The sequence below is a fragment of the Zootoca vivipara genome, chromosome 3, assembly GCF_965207765.1.
Source record: "Zootoca vivipara chromosome 3, rZooViv2.hap1.1, whole genome shotgun sequence".
In the NCBI taxonomy this organism is placed as follows: Eukaryota; Metazoa; Chordata; class Lepidosauria; order Squamata; family Lacertidae; genus Zootoca; species Zootoca vivipara.
Genome location: NC_142586.1, coordinates 113763515 through 113781089, shown reverse-complemented (window position 1 = coordinate 113781089; position 17575 = coordinate 113763515). Strand labels below are relative to the sequence as shown.

The following is a 17575-nucleotide window of genomic DNA, read 5'->3' as shown; positions in this document are numbered from 1 at the left end:
CTTTTCTTTGCAGGTTTAGAGTGACCTTGCTATGGCGCCGCCTGTATTCAGGGGCCAGTAGGAATTTTTTTATTCAGGAATTGGCTCCTGAATAATCACCTCCAGTTAGGTCATGGCTCCAGTCTGGGTTGAGTTCAGCCTATCCCACCAGTGTTCACCTGGGTGCATGAAAAGCACTGGCTGCAGTTATCTCCTCCTGGGACTCAGGGATGAGGACTTCTGTCAAGAGGGATCTTGGGCAGATACGATGCGCTTCCACTGGAGGTAGGTCATATTTAGCCATAGATGCTTTTTTAAAAAATGAAAAATATATATACAATTTTGAATTTGCAAGTTAATCTGTTTAATGAGAAGATCATATGAGCAGACTGATCTTTAATTCATTGCCTGCGCTCACAAGCAAAGATCCAGAAGAATCAGCGTAGCCTTCAGACATTCTCAACCATGGACGTGGGCTGCTCGGTGATGTCATTCAAGGGCACAGCATTGTGCAATGAAGCCACAGTAAGCCAGAAGAGTTAGACCAGATGGGCAGTGTTGATGAGTTCCTCCTGGCAGAACTCCCCATTTCCTTATATGTCGATCATAGAACTGCATAAAAGAAAAGAAAAAAGAAATCTATAATTGATGGCACTTTCATGAGTCTGGAATCGGATTGCTCATCTTCAGGAGATGAGGGAGGATCATAGAATTGTAGTGTTAGAAGGACTCAAAGGAACATTTAAGCCCACCCTGCAATTCAGGAATCTGAAGAATGAAAGAGGACATGCAGGCTCAGCCCCCAAAGAGCTCTCAGAGGAATTTGCAGGATCAGTGCCGACATCCCCTGGCCCATCCTGGATGTCAGGATGGGGCACCGGCAGCCGCTGATTCTGAGGGCTCCACCACCGAAGACCCAGGGAGACCTGAGGATCCCCGCTCCATTGCTGTAGGAGGTGATGACAAAGGCTGGACCCTCAAAGTGACACAGCATCTTGCAGAAAAGGTGGTGCTAACCAATCTTTTATCTTATATTCTGATATTTCATAGAATCATAGAATCATAGAGTTGGAAGAGACCACAAGGGCCATCCAGTCCAACCCCCTGCCAAGCAGGAAACACCATCAAAGCATTCTTGATATATGCCTGTCAAGCCTCTGCTTAAAGACCTCCAAAGAAGGAGACTCCACCACACTCCTTGGTAGCAAATTCCACTGCCGAACAGCTCTTACTGTCAGGAAGTTCTTCCTAATGTTTTGGTGGAATCTTCTTTCTTGAAGTTTGAATCCATTGCTCTGTGTCCGCTTCTCTGGAGCAGCAGAAAACAACATTTCTCCCTCCTCTATATGACATCCTTTTATATTGCACCTTTCTCCCAAGGCGCTCCATGTGGTGTATAATTCTCTCGGCTCCATTTTATCTTCACAACCCCCCCCCCCCTGTTAATTAGATTAGGCTGAGAGGCAGTGACTGGCCCAAGGTGAGCTTCACGGCCAATTGGGGACTAGAACCCAGATTTGTCAAGTCCTCCTCCAGCACTCTAACTGCTACACCACACTCTTTCTATTCGGCTGCTGCTATTACAACATAAAGGTTCCAATTCAGCTTGTTCCTTGATGGAGCAACTTTAGAGCTGTGTCCCTCAAAACCTGCTTATCTGTCATTTCTACCCCTTTGATTCTTGTCCTGCTCTCTGGAAAAACTTCCACATTGCAGCCCTGCAAATATTTAGAGGCCGCAACCATGCCTCTCCCCCAAATCAACCTTCTCTTCTAAAGGCCAAACATGTTGTGCTCCTCCAATGTTCTTCATAAGAAAACGCTTCAAAATCTTATCCCCTTGTGGTCACCTCCCTTGGAAGACATTCAAATCAGTCGTTTTCCTTTTTGGGTTCAGAACTGGCCATAGGCTAGAATAGATCTCTTAAATTATTTCTCATCTCCAGCCTCAGATTGTAGTTGTTTTTCAATTCATTTCTCCAGTATTTCTAAAAGGCAGAATTTACTACCACCATTGTTGGTGTTTACGTATTCCTCGGGTTCTACTGGATATTATGATGTATTTTTTACTTCCGGTAAGTGCAGAATGATGTGGGACTCTTTGTTGCCAAATCACGTATGCATTCATTCAGCATCAGCAGACTGCTGGCTCATCCTCATTTACTGAGGGTTGTCTTAACAATTTGGAAAGTTAGATCAGAGCGACCAGTTTTTACTGCCCATAGCAAGTGCAGCCTGCACAGTTAGCATCCATATGAACATCTGCAGTATCTAAATTCCCTGTGGACAGATGAAAACCTTGAGGCTCTGATGCTTAAAATAAGATGAAGAACCTAGAAGTGCTGCATCAGAATGGAATCCAACATTGTATTTCTAAAAATAGAATAAACATGCCCTGAGTGTATTATCGGCGATTCAGATCCGTAATCTGATCAGTGATTATTTCCTTTAGCTCACAGGCAAAGCCCTGCTTTCTCCAGTGAAGACGTAGAGTGGAGATCAGGAAATCAGGATTAAAAATGAGCAAACATTTGCACGAGAGGGATTTAATAATAAACCCAATAAACCCAGATGCCAACTCTGCTGCCACATACACCCGGACAACACCATTACTGGCCCCAACAACATCCAACATACCATCTCAGGACTATTTAATTGCTCATCTTCTAACATTGTGTATGCCATCAAATGCCAACAGTGCCTTTCAGCTCTCTATATTGGACAAACAGGCCAAACCCTACGCCAAAGGATAAATGGACATAAATCTGACATCAGGAACCACAAGACAAAGAAACCAGTAGGAGAACACTTCAATCTCCCAGGACATTCTATACAAGATCTCAAAGCAGCTGTTTTATTACAGAAAAATTTCAGAAACAGACTGGAAAGAGAAGTTGCTGAATTGGAAATCATTACCAAGCTTAAAACCACGGAGCCACCTGGGATGAATAAAGACATAGGATTCTTATCTCATTATTCATGATCAAGCTTTCTTTAGCCTCAGCCCTTGTTTTTCCCCCGCAGGACCTATTGCAGTAATCAGCAGTCGTTAACAGCCATCAACAGGTTTACCACTCTTACAGCCCATAACCCATTCCCATCACCCCCCCCACCCTCTGAATATATAGAAGGGTCTGGTTGCTTCTGTTTCATAGAATCATAGAATCATAGAATCATAGAATCATAGAGTTGGAAGAGACCACAAGGGCCATCCAGTCCAACCCCCTGCCAAGCAGGAAACACCATCAAAGCATTCCTGACAGATGGCTGTCAAGCCTCTGCTTAAAGACCTCCAAAGAAGGAGACTCCACCACACTCCTTGGCAGCAAATTCCACTGCCGAACAGCTCTTACTGTCAGGAAGTTCTTCCTAATGTTTAGGTGGAATTTTCTTTCTTGTAGTTTGAATCCGTTGCTCCGTGTCCGCTTCTCTGGAGCAGCAGAAAACAACCTTTCTCCCTCCTTTATATGACATCCTTTTATATATTTGAACATGGTTATCATATCACCCCTTAACCTTCTCTTCTCCAGGCTAAACATACCCAGCTCCCTAAGCCGTTCCTCATAAGGCATCGTTTCCAGGCCTTTGACCATTTTGGTTGCCCTCTTCTGGACACGTTCCAGCTTATCAGTATCCTTCTTGAACTGTGGTGCCCAGAACTGGACACAATACTCCAGGTGAGGTCTGACCAGAGCAGAATACAGTGGTACTATTACTTCCCTTGATCTAGATGCTATACTCCTATTGATGCAGCCCAGAATTGCATTGGCTTTTTTAGCTGCTGCATCACACTGCTGACTCATGTCAAGTTTGTGGTCAACCAAAACTCCTAGATCCTTTTCACATGTACTGCTCTCAAGCCAGGTGTCTCCCATCCTGTATCTGTGCCTTTCATTTTTTTTGCCCAAGTGTAGCACTTTACATTTCTCCTTGTTAAAATTCATCTTGTTTGCTTTGGCCCAGTTGTCTAATCTGTTAAGGTCATTCTGAAGTGTGATCCTGTCCTCTGGGGTGTTAGCCACCCCTCCCAACTTGGTGTCATCTGCAAACTTGCTCAGGATTCCCTCAAGCCCATCATCCAAGTCATTGATAAAGATGTTGAACAAGACTGGGCCCAAGACAGAACCCTGTGGCACCCCACTAGTCACTACTCTCCAGGATGAGGAGGAGCCATTGATGAGCACCCTTTGGGTTCGGTCAGTAATCCAGCTACAAATCCACTGAATGGTAGCATTGTCTAGCCCACATTTTACCAGCTTCTTTACAAGAATATCATGGGGCACCTTGTCAAAGGCCTTGCTGAAATCAAGATAGGCTACATCCACAGCGTTCCCTTCATCTACCAGGCTTGTAATTCTGTCAAAAAATGAGATCAGATTAGTCTGACATGACTTATTTTTCAGGAACCCATGCTGACTTTTAGTGATCACAGAGTTTCTTTCTAGGTGCTCACAGACTGTTTGCTTAATGATCTGCTCTAGAATCTTTCCTGGTATTGATGTCAGGCTGACTGGGCGGTAATTGTTTGGGTCCTCTCTTTTCCCCTTTTTGAAAATAGGGACAACATTTGCCCTCCTCCAGTCTGCTGGAACTTCGCCTGTTCTCCAGGAATTTTCAAAGATTATTGCCAGTGGTTCTGAAATCACCTCTGCCAGTTCTTTTAATACTCTTGGATGTAGTTCATCTGGCCCTGGAGACTTGAATACATCTAAACTAGCCAAGTATTCTTGTACTACCTCCTTACTTATTCTGGGCTGTGTTTCCCCTGCTGAATCATCTGCTCCATATTCTTCAGGTCGGGCGTTGTTTTCTTTCTTGGAGAAGACTGAGGCAAAGAAGGCATTGAGGAGTTCTGCCCTTTCTCTGTCCCCTGTTTGCATTTCACCATCTTCTCCTCTGAGTGACCCCACTGTTTCCTTGTTTTTCCTTTTGCTACGGACATACCCATAAAAGCCCTTTTTGTTGCTTTTAACCTCTCTGGCGAGCCTGAGTTCATTCTGTGCTTTAGCTTTTCTGACTTTGTCTCTACACGTGCTGGCTATATGTTTGAATTCCTCTCTGGAGATTTCCCCCCTTTTCCATTTTTTGTACATATCCCTTTTAAATCTTAACTCAGTCAAAAGTTCTTTAGATAGCCAGCCTGGCTTCTTTAGGCACCTTCCATGTTTCCGTCTCATTGGTATTGCCTGAAGTTGTGCTTTTAATATCTCCCTTTTAACAAACTCCCAACCATCATGAACTCCCTTCCCTTTTAGTATTACTGTCCATGGGATTTCACCCAGCGTTTCCCTAAGTTTTCTGAAGTCGGCTTTCTTAAAGTCTAGAATTTGGACCTTAGTATGCTTGGTTGCTCCTTTCCGCTGGATAATAAACTCCAGAAGAGCATGGTCACTCCCACCTAATGATCCTGCCACTTCTACCCCACTAACCAAGTCATCACTATTGGTTAGGACCAGATCTAAAATGGCTGATCCTCTTGTTGCTTCTCCCACTTTCTGGACAATGAAGTTGTCTGCAAGGCCAGTGAGGAATCTGTTCGACCTTATGCTCTTGGCTGAGTTTGACATCCAACAAATATCAGGATAGTTGAAATCCCCCATTACTACTATCTCACTTCCTTTGGAATGCTTGGCCATCTGTTCCAGGAAGGCATCATCTGTGTCCTCAGTTTGGCTTGGGGATCTATAGTAAACTCCCACAATGAGATCACTGTTGTTTTTCTCTCCCTTAATTTTGACCCAGATACTCTCAATTTGGCTTTGAAGTTTTAAATCCTGGATCTCTTCACAGGTATACATATCCCTAACATATAAAGCTACTCCTCCTCCTTTCCTGTTTGGTCTATTTCTCTTAAATAGATTGTATCCCTCTATTACTACATTCCAGTCATGAGACTCATCCCACCAGGTTTCAGTGATGCCTATTATGTCATATTTAGTTTGCTGTACCAAGAGCTCAAGTTCATCTTGTTTATTTCCCATGCTCTGTGCATTAGTATACAGACATTGAAGACCGTTGATCATTCCCCCATGTCTCTTATTTAAGGATATTTTCGTCCCACCACTAGGTCTGCATGCTGCTTGCTCCATTTGGTCCTTGACATTTGGATGATCATCTTCAGCATTTGATAGACTCCTACCTTCAGGACCACTGTCTCCCTCCCCCACATAAGTCAGTTTAAAGCCCTCCTGATGAGGTTTTTGAGTTTTGTGGCAAAAACATTCCTCCCAACTTTTGTGAGGTGCAGTCCATCACTTGCCAGAAGTCCATCATCAAGAAACTGCAGACCGTGATCTAGGAATCCAAACCGTTCCTGTTTGCACCATTTGCGAAGCCAGTTGTTCACTTCCCCTATTTTTCCCTCTCTCCCTGGGCCATGTCGTTCAACTGGGAGGACAGAAGAGATGACAATTTGTGCATCTAATTGCTTCAACTTCCTGCCCAGAGCCTCATAATCATTTTTGATCTTCTGTAAGCTATGGCTTGCAGTGTCATTGGTTCCCACATGCACCAAAAGGAAGGGGTATTTGTCGGTGGGTTTTATTATTCCTTGCAGCCGTTCTGTTACATCTTTGATCTTGGCCCCAGGTAGACAGCACACCTCTCGAGACATCTTGTCAGGCCCACAGATCACTGCTTCTGTACCCCTCAGTAGGGAATCCCCAATCACCACTACACGCCTCTTCAGAGGCTTGGTTGGGATTCTTCTATGTGCTGTCCCTTCCAAGGTTACCTGCATATTTCCAGAGGACTGACTTGGTTGCTCGTCTTCATATTCCTCATCAACTGTGATGAGGGAGAGATCCTCAGGTGGAGTCTGTTCCTCGTCTTCCATGAGCACTTCAAAACGGTTGTTTAATTCTAAGCACTCAGAGCGATCCCTGGGCCTTCTACTTCTATGAGTCACGTTCCTCCATACATCTGGCTGCTGTGTTGGGGAACTGACCTCCTCCTCAGGGAGATCCCCTGTCTCCTCCTTGGTGCAGACAGTGTGCTCTGCTGCATCCAAGAAAAGCTCCAGCTCTTTAATTCTCTGGAGCGTAGATACACGCCCCTGAAGCTGCTGCACCTTCTCTTCCAGAAGGGCAACCTTGTTTTCTAGTAGGGCAACCAACTTGCAATTGTTGCAAGTGTAGCTACCCACATCCTTTGGCAAGAAAACAAACATTGCACAGGAATTGCAGGTGACAATGGTTGTTCCCTCCACCTCCATCTTGAAAACCTTGAGGTCAAGGGGGAAAGAGGAAGAGGCCTAGGTCCCCCCTAACAAACGTATGAGACTTGCTGCCCTAGGTCAAAAAGATGGGTAAAACTGCGCGCGCCGATAGGCGCGCGCCGCTGCACTCCAAGCTCTGACTAGCTCCGCCCACAGCTAATCACCTGAACTTCCTGACTCACACTTCTAGGTGAAAGGTCACAGCCAGAAACAAACAAGGTCACAGCCAGAAACAAACACCCACACAAGCCTGGACAGTCACCCAAATCCAAGAGGCAGCAGCCCTAGAAAACCAGCACAAGCACACAAACAAGTAAGAAAACAAATAAGCACACAAACTTACTCACACACAGCCCCAAAAGACAAAACCACAAAACCTACAGAGTGTCTCCCAAGCTCAGCTCACCTTCTGCTCCTTCCTCAGTCACTGCACTCCAAGCTCTGACTAGCTCCGCCCACAGCTAATCACCTGAACTTCCTGACTCACACTTCTAGGTGAAAGGTCACAGCCAGAAACAAACAAGGTCACAGCCAGAAACAAACACCCACACAAGCCTGGACAGTCACCCAAATCCAAGAGGCAGCAGCCCTAGAAAACCAGCACAAGCACACAAACAAGTAAGAAAACAAATAAGCACACAAACTTACTCACACACAGCCCCAAAAGACAAAACCACAAAACCTACAGAGTGTCTCCCAAGCTCAGCTCACCTTCTGCTCCTTCCTCAGTCACTGCACTCCACAAAAGTTGCACCTTTGCAAAGACTGCACCTCACAAAAGTTGGGAGGAATGTTTTTGCCACAAAACTCAAAAACCTCATCAGGAGGGCTTTAAACTGACTTATGTGGGGGAGGGAGACAAAACCACAAAACCTTCAAGTGTATCTGACGAAGTGTGCATGCACACGAAAACTCATACCAAAATATAAACTTAGTTGGTCTTTAAGGTGCTACTGAAGGAATTTTTTTTTTATTTTGCTTCGACTCAGACCAACACGGCTACCTACCTGTAACTGTTACAGCAGCGTGCATTAGGGCCACAGGAGACCCCTGACTTCTCTCCAAAGGTACAGTTCGCAGTGACTGGGGCCTGGCAAAATCCTCCCAAGATTCTACACAACAGAGGTTCATCTGTACAAAAGAGAGGTAATTAAATTGTCATTATTTGAAAGGACTTCTTGTGCAAAGCAGAAACATTCATTTGACTGATGTTTTGTTTTGAGCATTGGAATAGCACTTTCAAGTACGAGAGCCTGAGGTCCTGGATTAGGAAATGCGAGCCCAGCCTTCAAATCCAGCCTCATCATGAGGCTCACAGAGTGGCCTTGGGCCAGTCACTTACTCTCAGCCTAATGTGCCTCGCAGGGTTGTTGTGAGGATTAAATTAGGAAGAGTAATAGAAGCCGCCTTGAGCTCCATGGAGAAAAAGGTGGGATATAAATGCAATGAATAAATAAATAAATATTCAAAGCCTTCTGTAACAGCAAGTCAGTATTATTATGTCCCATAATACTGATGGAGAGATAGAGGCTGAGAGTGAAAGCGTGGTTTGCCCAAGGCCAGCTAGGGAGCTCATGGTGGAATTTCTCTGCTTTACATTGTTAGGCATGGGATGTCCTGATTTGTCTGATGCTCCAGTCAGCATCATCAATTTTACATAGAGGTACATTAGAGCCTCAAGGTTCTACATCATCAATTTTACACAGCATGGTTGATTTGAGAGGTTGATGTTGTTTATATATTGGGACGCAGGTGGCACTGTGGTCTAAACCACTGAGCCTTAGGGCTTGCCGATCGGAAGGTTGGCGGTTCGAATCCCCACAACGGGGTGAGCTCCCATTGCTCGGTCCCAGCTCCTGCCCACCTAGCAGTTCGAAAGCATGTCAAAATGCAAGTAGATAAATAGGTACCGCTCCGGTGAGAAGGTAAACAGCGTTTCTGTGCACTGCTCTGGTTTTGCCAGAAGCGGCTTAGTCATGCTGGTCATATGACCCGGAAAAACTGTCTGCGAAGAAACGTCAGCTCCCTTGGCCAGTAAAGCGAGGATGAGCTCTGCAACCCCAGAGTAGTTCATGACTGGACTTAACTGTCAGGGGTCCTTCAGCATTCTCTCTCTCTCTCTCTCTCTCTCTCTCTCTCTCTCTCTCTCTGTGTGTGTGTGTGTGTGTGTAGATATCACTTACCTCTGCAGCAGGTTCCATTGTTGCCACAGGGGGCCCCTGTGATTACTCCATAGGTACAGTTTGTAGTTGCTGGAAATTGGCAAGTTCCTCCTACTAGTTTACAGAGAAGTTGCCCTGTGTAAAAGAGAAGGGAAATAAATTCGTTTAAAGGGGGCCAAGGGGTTGCCAACTACTTTTTCCTAACCAGAACCCTGTGTATTTAATGGGATGGCCAACTTTTACAGGCTTCTGCTGCCTCTCAACCTGCAAACTACTGGTTCATTGGTCAACATTAGCAAGTGACACATCGATTCTCCTTCACTACAAAAACTCCAGCTGATTCCTGAACCTTGCAAGGGTGTTGACACTCAGCTGCACCCAGCCAGTTGGGTGGGGTATGAATAATAAAATTATGATGATGATTATTACCGCCCAGTCAGCGTGACATCAATACCAGGAAAGATTCTAGAGCAGATCATTAAGCAAACAGTCTGTGAGCACCTAGAAAGAAACTCTGTGATCACTAAAAGTCAGCATGGGTTTCTGAAAAATAAGTCATGTCAGACTAATCTGATCTCATTTTTTGACAGAATTACAAGCCTGGTAGATGAAGGGAACGCTGTGGATGTAGCCTATCTTGATTTCAGCAAGGCCTTTGACAAGGTGCCCCATGATATTCTTGTAAAGAAGCTGGTAAAATGCGGGCTAGACAATGCTACCATTCAGTGGATTTGTAACTGGCTTACTGACCGAACCCAAAGGGTGCTCATCAATGGCTCCTCCTCATCCTGGAGAGTAGTGACTAGTGGGGTGCCACAGGGTTCTGTCTTGGGCCCAGTCTTATTCAACATCTTTATCAATGACTTGGATGATGGGCTTGAGGGCATCCTAAGCAAGTTTGCAGACGACACAAAATTGGGAGTGGTGGCTAATACCCCAGAGGACAGGATCCCACTTCAAAATGACCTTAACAGATTAGACAACTGGGCCAAAGCAAACAAGATAAATTTTAACAAGGAGAAATGTAAAGTACTACACTTGGGCAAAAAAAATGAAAGGCACAAATACAGGATCGGTGACACCTGGCTTGAGAGCAGTACATGTGAAAAGGACCTAGGAGTCTTGGTAGACCACAGACTTGACATGAGTCAGCAGTGTGATGCAGCAGCTAAAAAAGCCAATGCAATTCTGGGCTGCATCAATAGGAGTATAGCATCTAGATCAAGGGAAGTAATAGTACCACTGTATTCTGCTCTGGTCAGACCTCACCTGGAGTACTGTGTCCAGTTCTGGGCACCACAGTTCAAGAAGGATACTGACAAGCTGGAACGTGTCCAGAAGAGGGCAACCAAAATGGTCAAAGGCCTGGAAACAATGCCTTATGAGGAACGGCTTAGGGAGCTGGGTATGTTTAGCCTGGAGAAGAGAAGGTTAAGGGGTGATATGATAGCCATGTTCAAATATATGAAAGGATGTCATATGGAGGAGGGAGAAAGATTGTTTTCTGTTGCTCCAGAGAAGCGGACACGGAGCAATGGATTCAAACTTCAAGAAAGAAGATTCCACCTAAACATTAGGAAGAACTTCCTGACAGTAAGAGCTGTTCGGCAGTGGAATTTGCTACCAAGGAGTGTGGTGGAGTCTCCTTCTTTGGAGGTCTTTAAGCAGAGGCTTGACAGGCATATGTCAAGAATGCTTTGATGGTGTTTCCTGCTTGGCAGGGGGTTGGACTGGATGGCCCCTGTGGTCTCTTCCAACTCTATGATTCTATGATTCTATGCTCCTGGGATCTTTTCAGCACAGCTGCCAAACCTAGATTTTATAGGTTGCTAATGGAAGGCAAGAAAAATTAGCAGATAATGCTCCCACAGTCCCACATAAATGGCGACTGAGTCAGCCTTCATTCCATTCTACAGAAGGTTCCCCTTTGCTTTCAACATCTGCCAATCAGAACTACAGCTTTTCTGAGCGTCAGAAATAGATCGCCATTTGTTCCCTCTCTGAGGATGGTATTTTCTGCTGGGTTAGGTTAACAATGGAATCCTCCGTTAGATTTTTACTCTGGATTTTCACTCCATGACCTCAGGAATTAGAAGGCACTTGGGAATCATGCACACTAACCCTTCCAAACTCACAGCAATATAAATTACCACCATGGAACATGCCTTGTGGCTCAGTCTGCATCCTGAATGTTCCTGCTTTTGCAAAAGTCATGTATTCAATTTCAACGTCATCATTAAATAGGTTTGTAAATACTTTTCTCCCCGCCCACCCCTTTTAAAGCAGCTGGATAGCAAGGAAGCTGCCAAGCTCATAACTGTCTTCACTGACAGGCAGCAGTTCTTCAGGGTTGCCGACCGGGGAAATACCTGGGATTCAACCTGAGACCTTCTGCATTTGCAGCAGAATCTCCACCCACAAGTTTGAGCTGCCCTCTTACCTGCAACAGTGTGGAAGAGGATGAAGAGCAGAGCAAAGCTCAGGTAAAGGAACTTCATGGCTGGATTTTCTTCTGAGATCTCTGCAAAAGGGAAGGCGCTCTAAGGCAGAAGGAATTAGAGTTTGGAAGGAACAAGGAGGTTCTCTTTACTTATAGTGTTGCCGTGCTAAAAAGATGCTGAAACACACATTTGTGCGCCTGAGTGGGAAATGCTGTAAACAGGAATTTCCTGCAACTGTCAGTATCTGAACCCCCTCAGGCCCCTTTTCTCGCCATATGCAATTTATTCATCTTGCAGACAATCCCAAGATTTACCTGAGGAACAACTTTTCTCATCCTGTTCTCTTTCCATATCAATTAACAGATTTCCCGTCATCTCACAAAAGCTGCTGCCAACTTCACAGCACCTGATTAGAAAGGAAGTGGAACTTTGGGTAAGAGCTCGGCTGTAGTGCAGTTTGATGCAACCTCTTTTGGTTGGACGGTTCAGTTCGACTATAGTTGCCATACCTTCCAAGATAGAAACTTTCCAGTGTTCTTTTCTCCTGGTCTGCACATTTTTAGACGCATTTTGCTCAGCATGCTTGTTTTTGTGATGTGTGTTGTTTTATGTCCATTGCCCCCATTATATGCTCCCGCCCCCAAATCCCACATAAATTAATGATTTTATCCCATTGTTCATAATATAAAAACGCAGAAAAGAAAACGAAATGCAAAAAATAAAATAAAACCAAAACCCAAAAGATGTGAGGAAACAAATGTTAGTAGAAACATTGTTTAAATTGTTTTTGTGAGGGACAGGGGATACCGGGAGGTCCCTCCCATCTTGAGCTCCAGCCCATCCCCGAGCGCTGGGGAAAGCAGGGAGAGTTCCGCCTCAAGTGGAGAAGCAGGAAGTGGTGTCCAAGGCTCAGGCAAGGTAGCGGAGCTACTGCCCAAGGTGGGACAGGAAGGGGGGAGCAAGGGGGGAAGGCCGATCCCGCCGAACCCGGAATTGCGCAAGAAACGTCGTGGGAAGAGGATGGGTCTCCCCAAGCTTTTATGCTGGAGGAAAACGCGCCAACCTCCATTCGGAGGTACTGAAGAAGACGGACAAGATGTGCCACTCTCTGTAAATAGCACTGCCTTTAGCACTGTAAATACACAGCACCAATAAAAGGATAAAATGCAGAGCTGTGTGGAGTCGTTACTCTAAAGTAGCCCACCCAGGCCACTGTGACAGTTTTGATCAGTTGTACTCTGTTTTTCTTTTTTCTTTTTCTTTTTATAATATATTTATTGATTTTTTATAATAACAAACATTAAAAACAGATAACATACAATATATAAAAAATAAAAAATAGAAGACATAATACATAACAATACACAACTACAAAAACTATTAAAATTTCCTATGTAATAAATTGGGAATATTTTTTAGTGAAATTATAGGCTAAGGGGTTTAATTTAGAGATTTGATTGAATATTTTTGGATAAAATTTTATGTAAGATGAAAATAATTGGTTAAGTAATAATTAATATTAGGTATTGTATTTGAAATGTGAAAATTGCTGAAGTGGGGTGTAAAATGAACCCGGGGAGGGAGGGACGGGGAAGCCAAAGTTAGGATAATGAATATTAGATAAGATTTAAAGGATTTATTTTTTCTTTTTCTTTTTGCTATTTGGGTTTTTTTCCTTTTTTCTGTTTTTTCTTTTTCTTTTTTCTTGTGCCTTTTTCTGTATTGTTTTTTGAGGTTAATAGATTATGTTATGATGATGTGAAAAATGGTGAAATGGAAAATCTTCAATAAAAATTATTTGAAAAAATAAATAAATTTCCACTCAATCTTATATTCTGTATCTTTATCAACGTCCTCCTTTCCCTCCCATCTACGTTTCCATATATCACTTACTTAGCACTTTCTAACTCTTGATATCAAACTTTTTCATAATTATCTAATCTAAATAATACTCTTAATCCCTTCTCCATCAATCAATTTCCAAAATCTCTTAATATAATTTAAATCTTAAGAGCATATTATATCATATCATATAACTAAGTCCTAACACATAATGCATTTATCTATCTTACTTCTGCAACCTCCTTTTACATCCAAATCCTTTATTGGATATTACTAATCTTATATAATTCTTCTCTAAATAAACTTTAAATTTCTTCCAAACTTCTTCCACTGATTCTTCTCCCTGGTCCCGGAGTCTCCCAGTCAGCTCGGACAGTTCCATGAACTCTATCAGCTTCATCTGCCAATCGTCCACCATATATTCAGTCCTCCAGTTCCTTGCTAGTACAATTCTAGCTGCTGTTGTACTCTGTTTTTCAGCCAAAAGGCTTCCAGAGTGGCTTATGTATAATTTTAAAAACCGAAAAACCAAACATGGCACACAAGCGGCAAAGGAGGGAAAGGGAAGAGGAAAACAAAAACCAGAACTCCTTACCAATTTCTAGACAATCATGGCCAGCTGACCCAGTTCAGGGCTAGGAGGTGCATGAACTAGCTTGGCCCCCATCAAAAGGAGATGCCGTGAGCCCTCCTTCCTATCTCTCCACAAGAGCCATGCTTGTGGAGTGGTCCATTAGGAGCTCCATTTTTCCTGCACTGCTTGCATCAAAGAATCATCTAGGATGGGAGCTGCAGAACTGCATAGCTCTTCTCTTCTGATGGGTGTGTAGAGCAGTGGGTTTTAGGGACTGGAGGCTGTGGCAGGATTTTTCTCTTGTGCTGGTTGTCTACAGTTGTTGCAAGTGGAGAGGCTGCAATGCTCACCTAGAAGACAAATTTAAGTACACAGAACAAGCCTGGATTCCTATTTGAGCTAGATCCTTGAGGGTGCGTTGGACCAACAATCTGGCTCAGGATCAGGGAGGCCCACAAACCAATGACCGGAAGGGAGTAAGAGTCAGGGTTGACCCTTTCAAGCTGTTGCACTCTGTAAGTCCTGAATTGTAGAAATGCTTGAGGTTGGTTTCTGAGCTCAAAAGCAGGCTCTCTCCTCCCATAAGATATACTCACCTTTTCCCTGCCACCTTTCACTTGCAGTAGATCACAAGGTGAGCAACAGATTCTGAGAGAAGGAACCAGAATCTTATCATAGGTTGGAAATATATCCTGCAGGAATAGAGAACACAACAAGAAAGGGGGTTTTGCTACCCCACACCCCTCACCCTTACAAACACCTACACAGAGAGAGAGCTCTGGCAATAACCGAAAAAGGAAAAATCCCCCCTCCCCTTCCCCAGGAGATAAGAACTGGAGAAGGATAGCTGGGAAAAGCTTAATAAAGTAAGCTTCTCTCCCCTGTCCCAGCCCTTGCTGGAACCCAAAGCCCTGGCTTCAACACAAAACACACAATTGTGTTAAGGCGGGAGGAAAAAAACCACACACAAAGACCCACACAAAACCACACAGGCCTATAGAGCCTATAAGAAAACACACAGCCCTACATAAGATCACACTGGTGTCCGCAGAGTCAGCAGTGGACCAGTCCCTCTTGACTGGCTCCTGCAAACACACACAGACCCACACCCATAGCCACGAAGGGTCTACAGAGTTGGCAGTGGATCAGACCCTATTGACTGACCCCTGCAGACATATAGTATTTCATCATACAAATTCTGGCCACCTTTTCCTCTTTTCCCTAGCAGTTTCAGGTTCCCCAAAGGGATCCAATATCACTGGGGTAATTGTGGACTGCAAAGGCTGATCAAACCTCTCTTCCTTCCCCATTACAGTATTGGAAGGGCCTAAATTCCCTTATAAGTGCACTTACCCCCTTCAGCGTACGCGTCCCTTGATACTTTCACTTTTCTCTACCAGGATCCGTTGCCTGCAGCGAGCCAGCACGACATTTGGAGGCCTTCTTGTTCCCCACGGAATAGAGTTCCGTTGCGCGCTGGGGTCTGGTCTGGCATTCCCTCCATCATGCTTAGCTCAGTGGGCAAGGGGCTGCGCTCAGCCTGCATGGCCCTATATCCTGGACCAGCCCCCAAATGTAGGGTCGCCATGCAGACTGAAGAAACTTCGCCACGCAGCAATAGAGTAAATTTTATTGTTTGCTGACAGCAAGCAATGGCTCAGAGGATACTTCCTAAAGCCGAGCCCAGAACAATGGGTGTCTCAAACATGTACAGTGGTACCTCTACTTACGAATTTACTGCGTTCCGAACGCACATTCGTAAGTCGAATCCCATAGGAATGCATTGGGAGAAAAAAAATGTAAGTAGAAGCAACCTATCTAAACTGCATCCAAGATGGCAGACGGAGCTCCATTCATAAGTAGAAACATTCGTAAGTAGAGTTATTCGTAAGTAGAGGTGCCAATGTATGCCTTTTGGGTAGCCTTACATTACAGTACAACCAATCATATTGGCTCATTTAGAACAAAGAACTACTAATTGGTGAAGGCAAGGCCCATTCTGTTTACCATTTATGAATTTCATCTCCTCCTTCTTAGAAGAGCTCATCCCTCACCATATTTGGGACATGTGGGATTACCCCATATTGGAAGAGCTCAGCTAAAGCATCCATGACAGATGACCATCCAACCTCTCCTTAAAAACCTCCAAGGAAGGAAACTGCACAGGCTCCCAGGGGAGAGGCAAGCAGTGCAAGAAAGATGGAGCTCCTAATGGGAGCCAGTGTGGTGTAGTGGTTAAGAGTGGTAGACTCGTAATCTGGGGAACCGGGTTCGCATCTCTGCTCCTCATGGGCGTACCCAGGATCAAAATGGGGGGGCATGCCCGCCATGCCTCCCAATGCCTGCCACGCCCCCAAATGAAGTGCCGCGGAGCATTGTGGGGCAACACTTTCTGTGCTGTGCTTGCTGTGACTTGAAGGAGTGTGGGCTGAAGTTAGCCCAGGCCCAGGTTTCCCTCGACGGAGGCAGCTTCGCTGCCACTGCTGCCGTTTCGCTTCAGCCGAGTAGGCCGAGGCAGAGCACAGCTGGTAGCGTCCCTGCCTGTTTTCCCCCCCTTTTTGCTTCTGGGAGGGCAGCTGCACCCCCTGCCCCGTGCTGGGTACGCCCATGCCACTCCTCCACATGCAGCTGCTGGGTGACCTTGGGCTAGTCACACTTCTCTGAAGTCTCTCAGCCTCACTCACCTCACAGAGTGTTTGTTGTGGGGGAGGAAGGGAAAAGGAGATTGTTAGCCACTTTGAGACTCCTTCGGGTAGTGATAAAGCAGGATATCAAATCCAAACTCTTCTTCCTCTTCTTCTTGGGAAGAGATAGGAAGTAGGGCTCATGGCATCTGCTTTTGCTGGTGGTCAAGCTAAATCAGGTACCTCCTGGCCCTGAATTGGTAAGAAGTTCAGGTTTTTGTTTTCCTTTGCCCATCCTGTCCTTTTCCACTTGTGTGCCATGTTTGGTTTTTAAATTGTACATCCAGTATGCCAGTCTAGGAGCTTTTTGGCTGAAAACTGATGAAAACATTTAAACAATGTTTCTACTAACAGTTGTCTCTTAATATCTTCTTGGTGGTTTGTTGTTGTTGTTAATTTTTCATTTGTTGTTTTTTGTTTGTGTTTATAACTTATGAATGATGTGATAAAATCATTAATTTATGTCGGTGTTTGTGGGGGAAGCCTATAATGGGGGCAATGGACATAAAACCCTGAGCATCACAAAAACAAGCATGTTAAGCAAAATGCATCCAAAAGGTGCAGACCAGGAGAAAAGAACACTGGAAAGTTTCTTTCTTGGCAGGTATGGCAACTGCAGTCGAACTGAACCATCCAACCAAAAGAGGTTGCATCAGACTGGATTACAGCCAAACTCTT

At 44.7% G+C, this 17575-nt stretch overlaps 2 protein-coding genes across 13 annotated transcripts in view; one reads left to right on the top strand and one right to left on the bottom strand.

The window, feature by feature from the left end:
* Positions 1–17575, top strand: part of LOC132591846 (uncharacterized) — a 61760-nt gene that overhangs the window by 35318 nt on the left and 8867 nt on the right. For 2 of the 10 annotated variants that reach the window (XR_015949232.1, XR_015949233.1), the window contains exons 3-4: positions 14–264; positions 8184–8340. The exons of 7 other annotated variants lie outside the window; for them this stretch is intronic. The gene's annotated coding sequence lies outside the window, so the exon portion shown is untranslated. The remainder of the gene's footprint in view (positions 1–13; positions 265–8183; positions 8341–17575) is intronic. One more of the 10 variants, XR_015949231.1, reaches the window with a different exon arrangement.
* Positions 303–17575, bottom strand: part of LOC148686454 (uncharacterized) — a 50033-nt gene continuing 32760 nt past the window's right edge. Inside the window, exons 1-5 of one of the 3 annotated variants that reach the window (XM_088666908.1) lie at positions 12112–12304; positions 11797–11877; positions 9378–9491; positions 8202–8325; positions 319–591 (exon numbers count right to left, since the gene is read on the bottom strand). In XM_088666908.1, coding sequence (XP_088523034.1) covers positions 573–591; positions 8202–8325; positions 9378–9491; positions 11797–11877; positions 12112–12304 — 531 coding nt within the window. In that variant the 3' untranslated portion in view covers positions 319–572. Of the gene's footprint in view, positions 592–8201; positions 8326–9377; positions 9492–11796; positions 11878–12111; positions 12305–17575 lie in introns of those variants that run through there. The other 2 variants (XM_088666909.1, XR_015949230.1) reach the window with 2 other exon arrangements.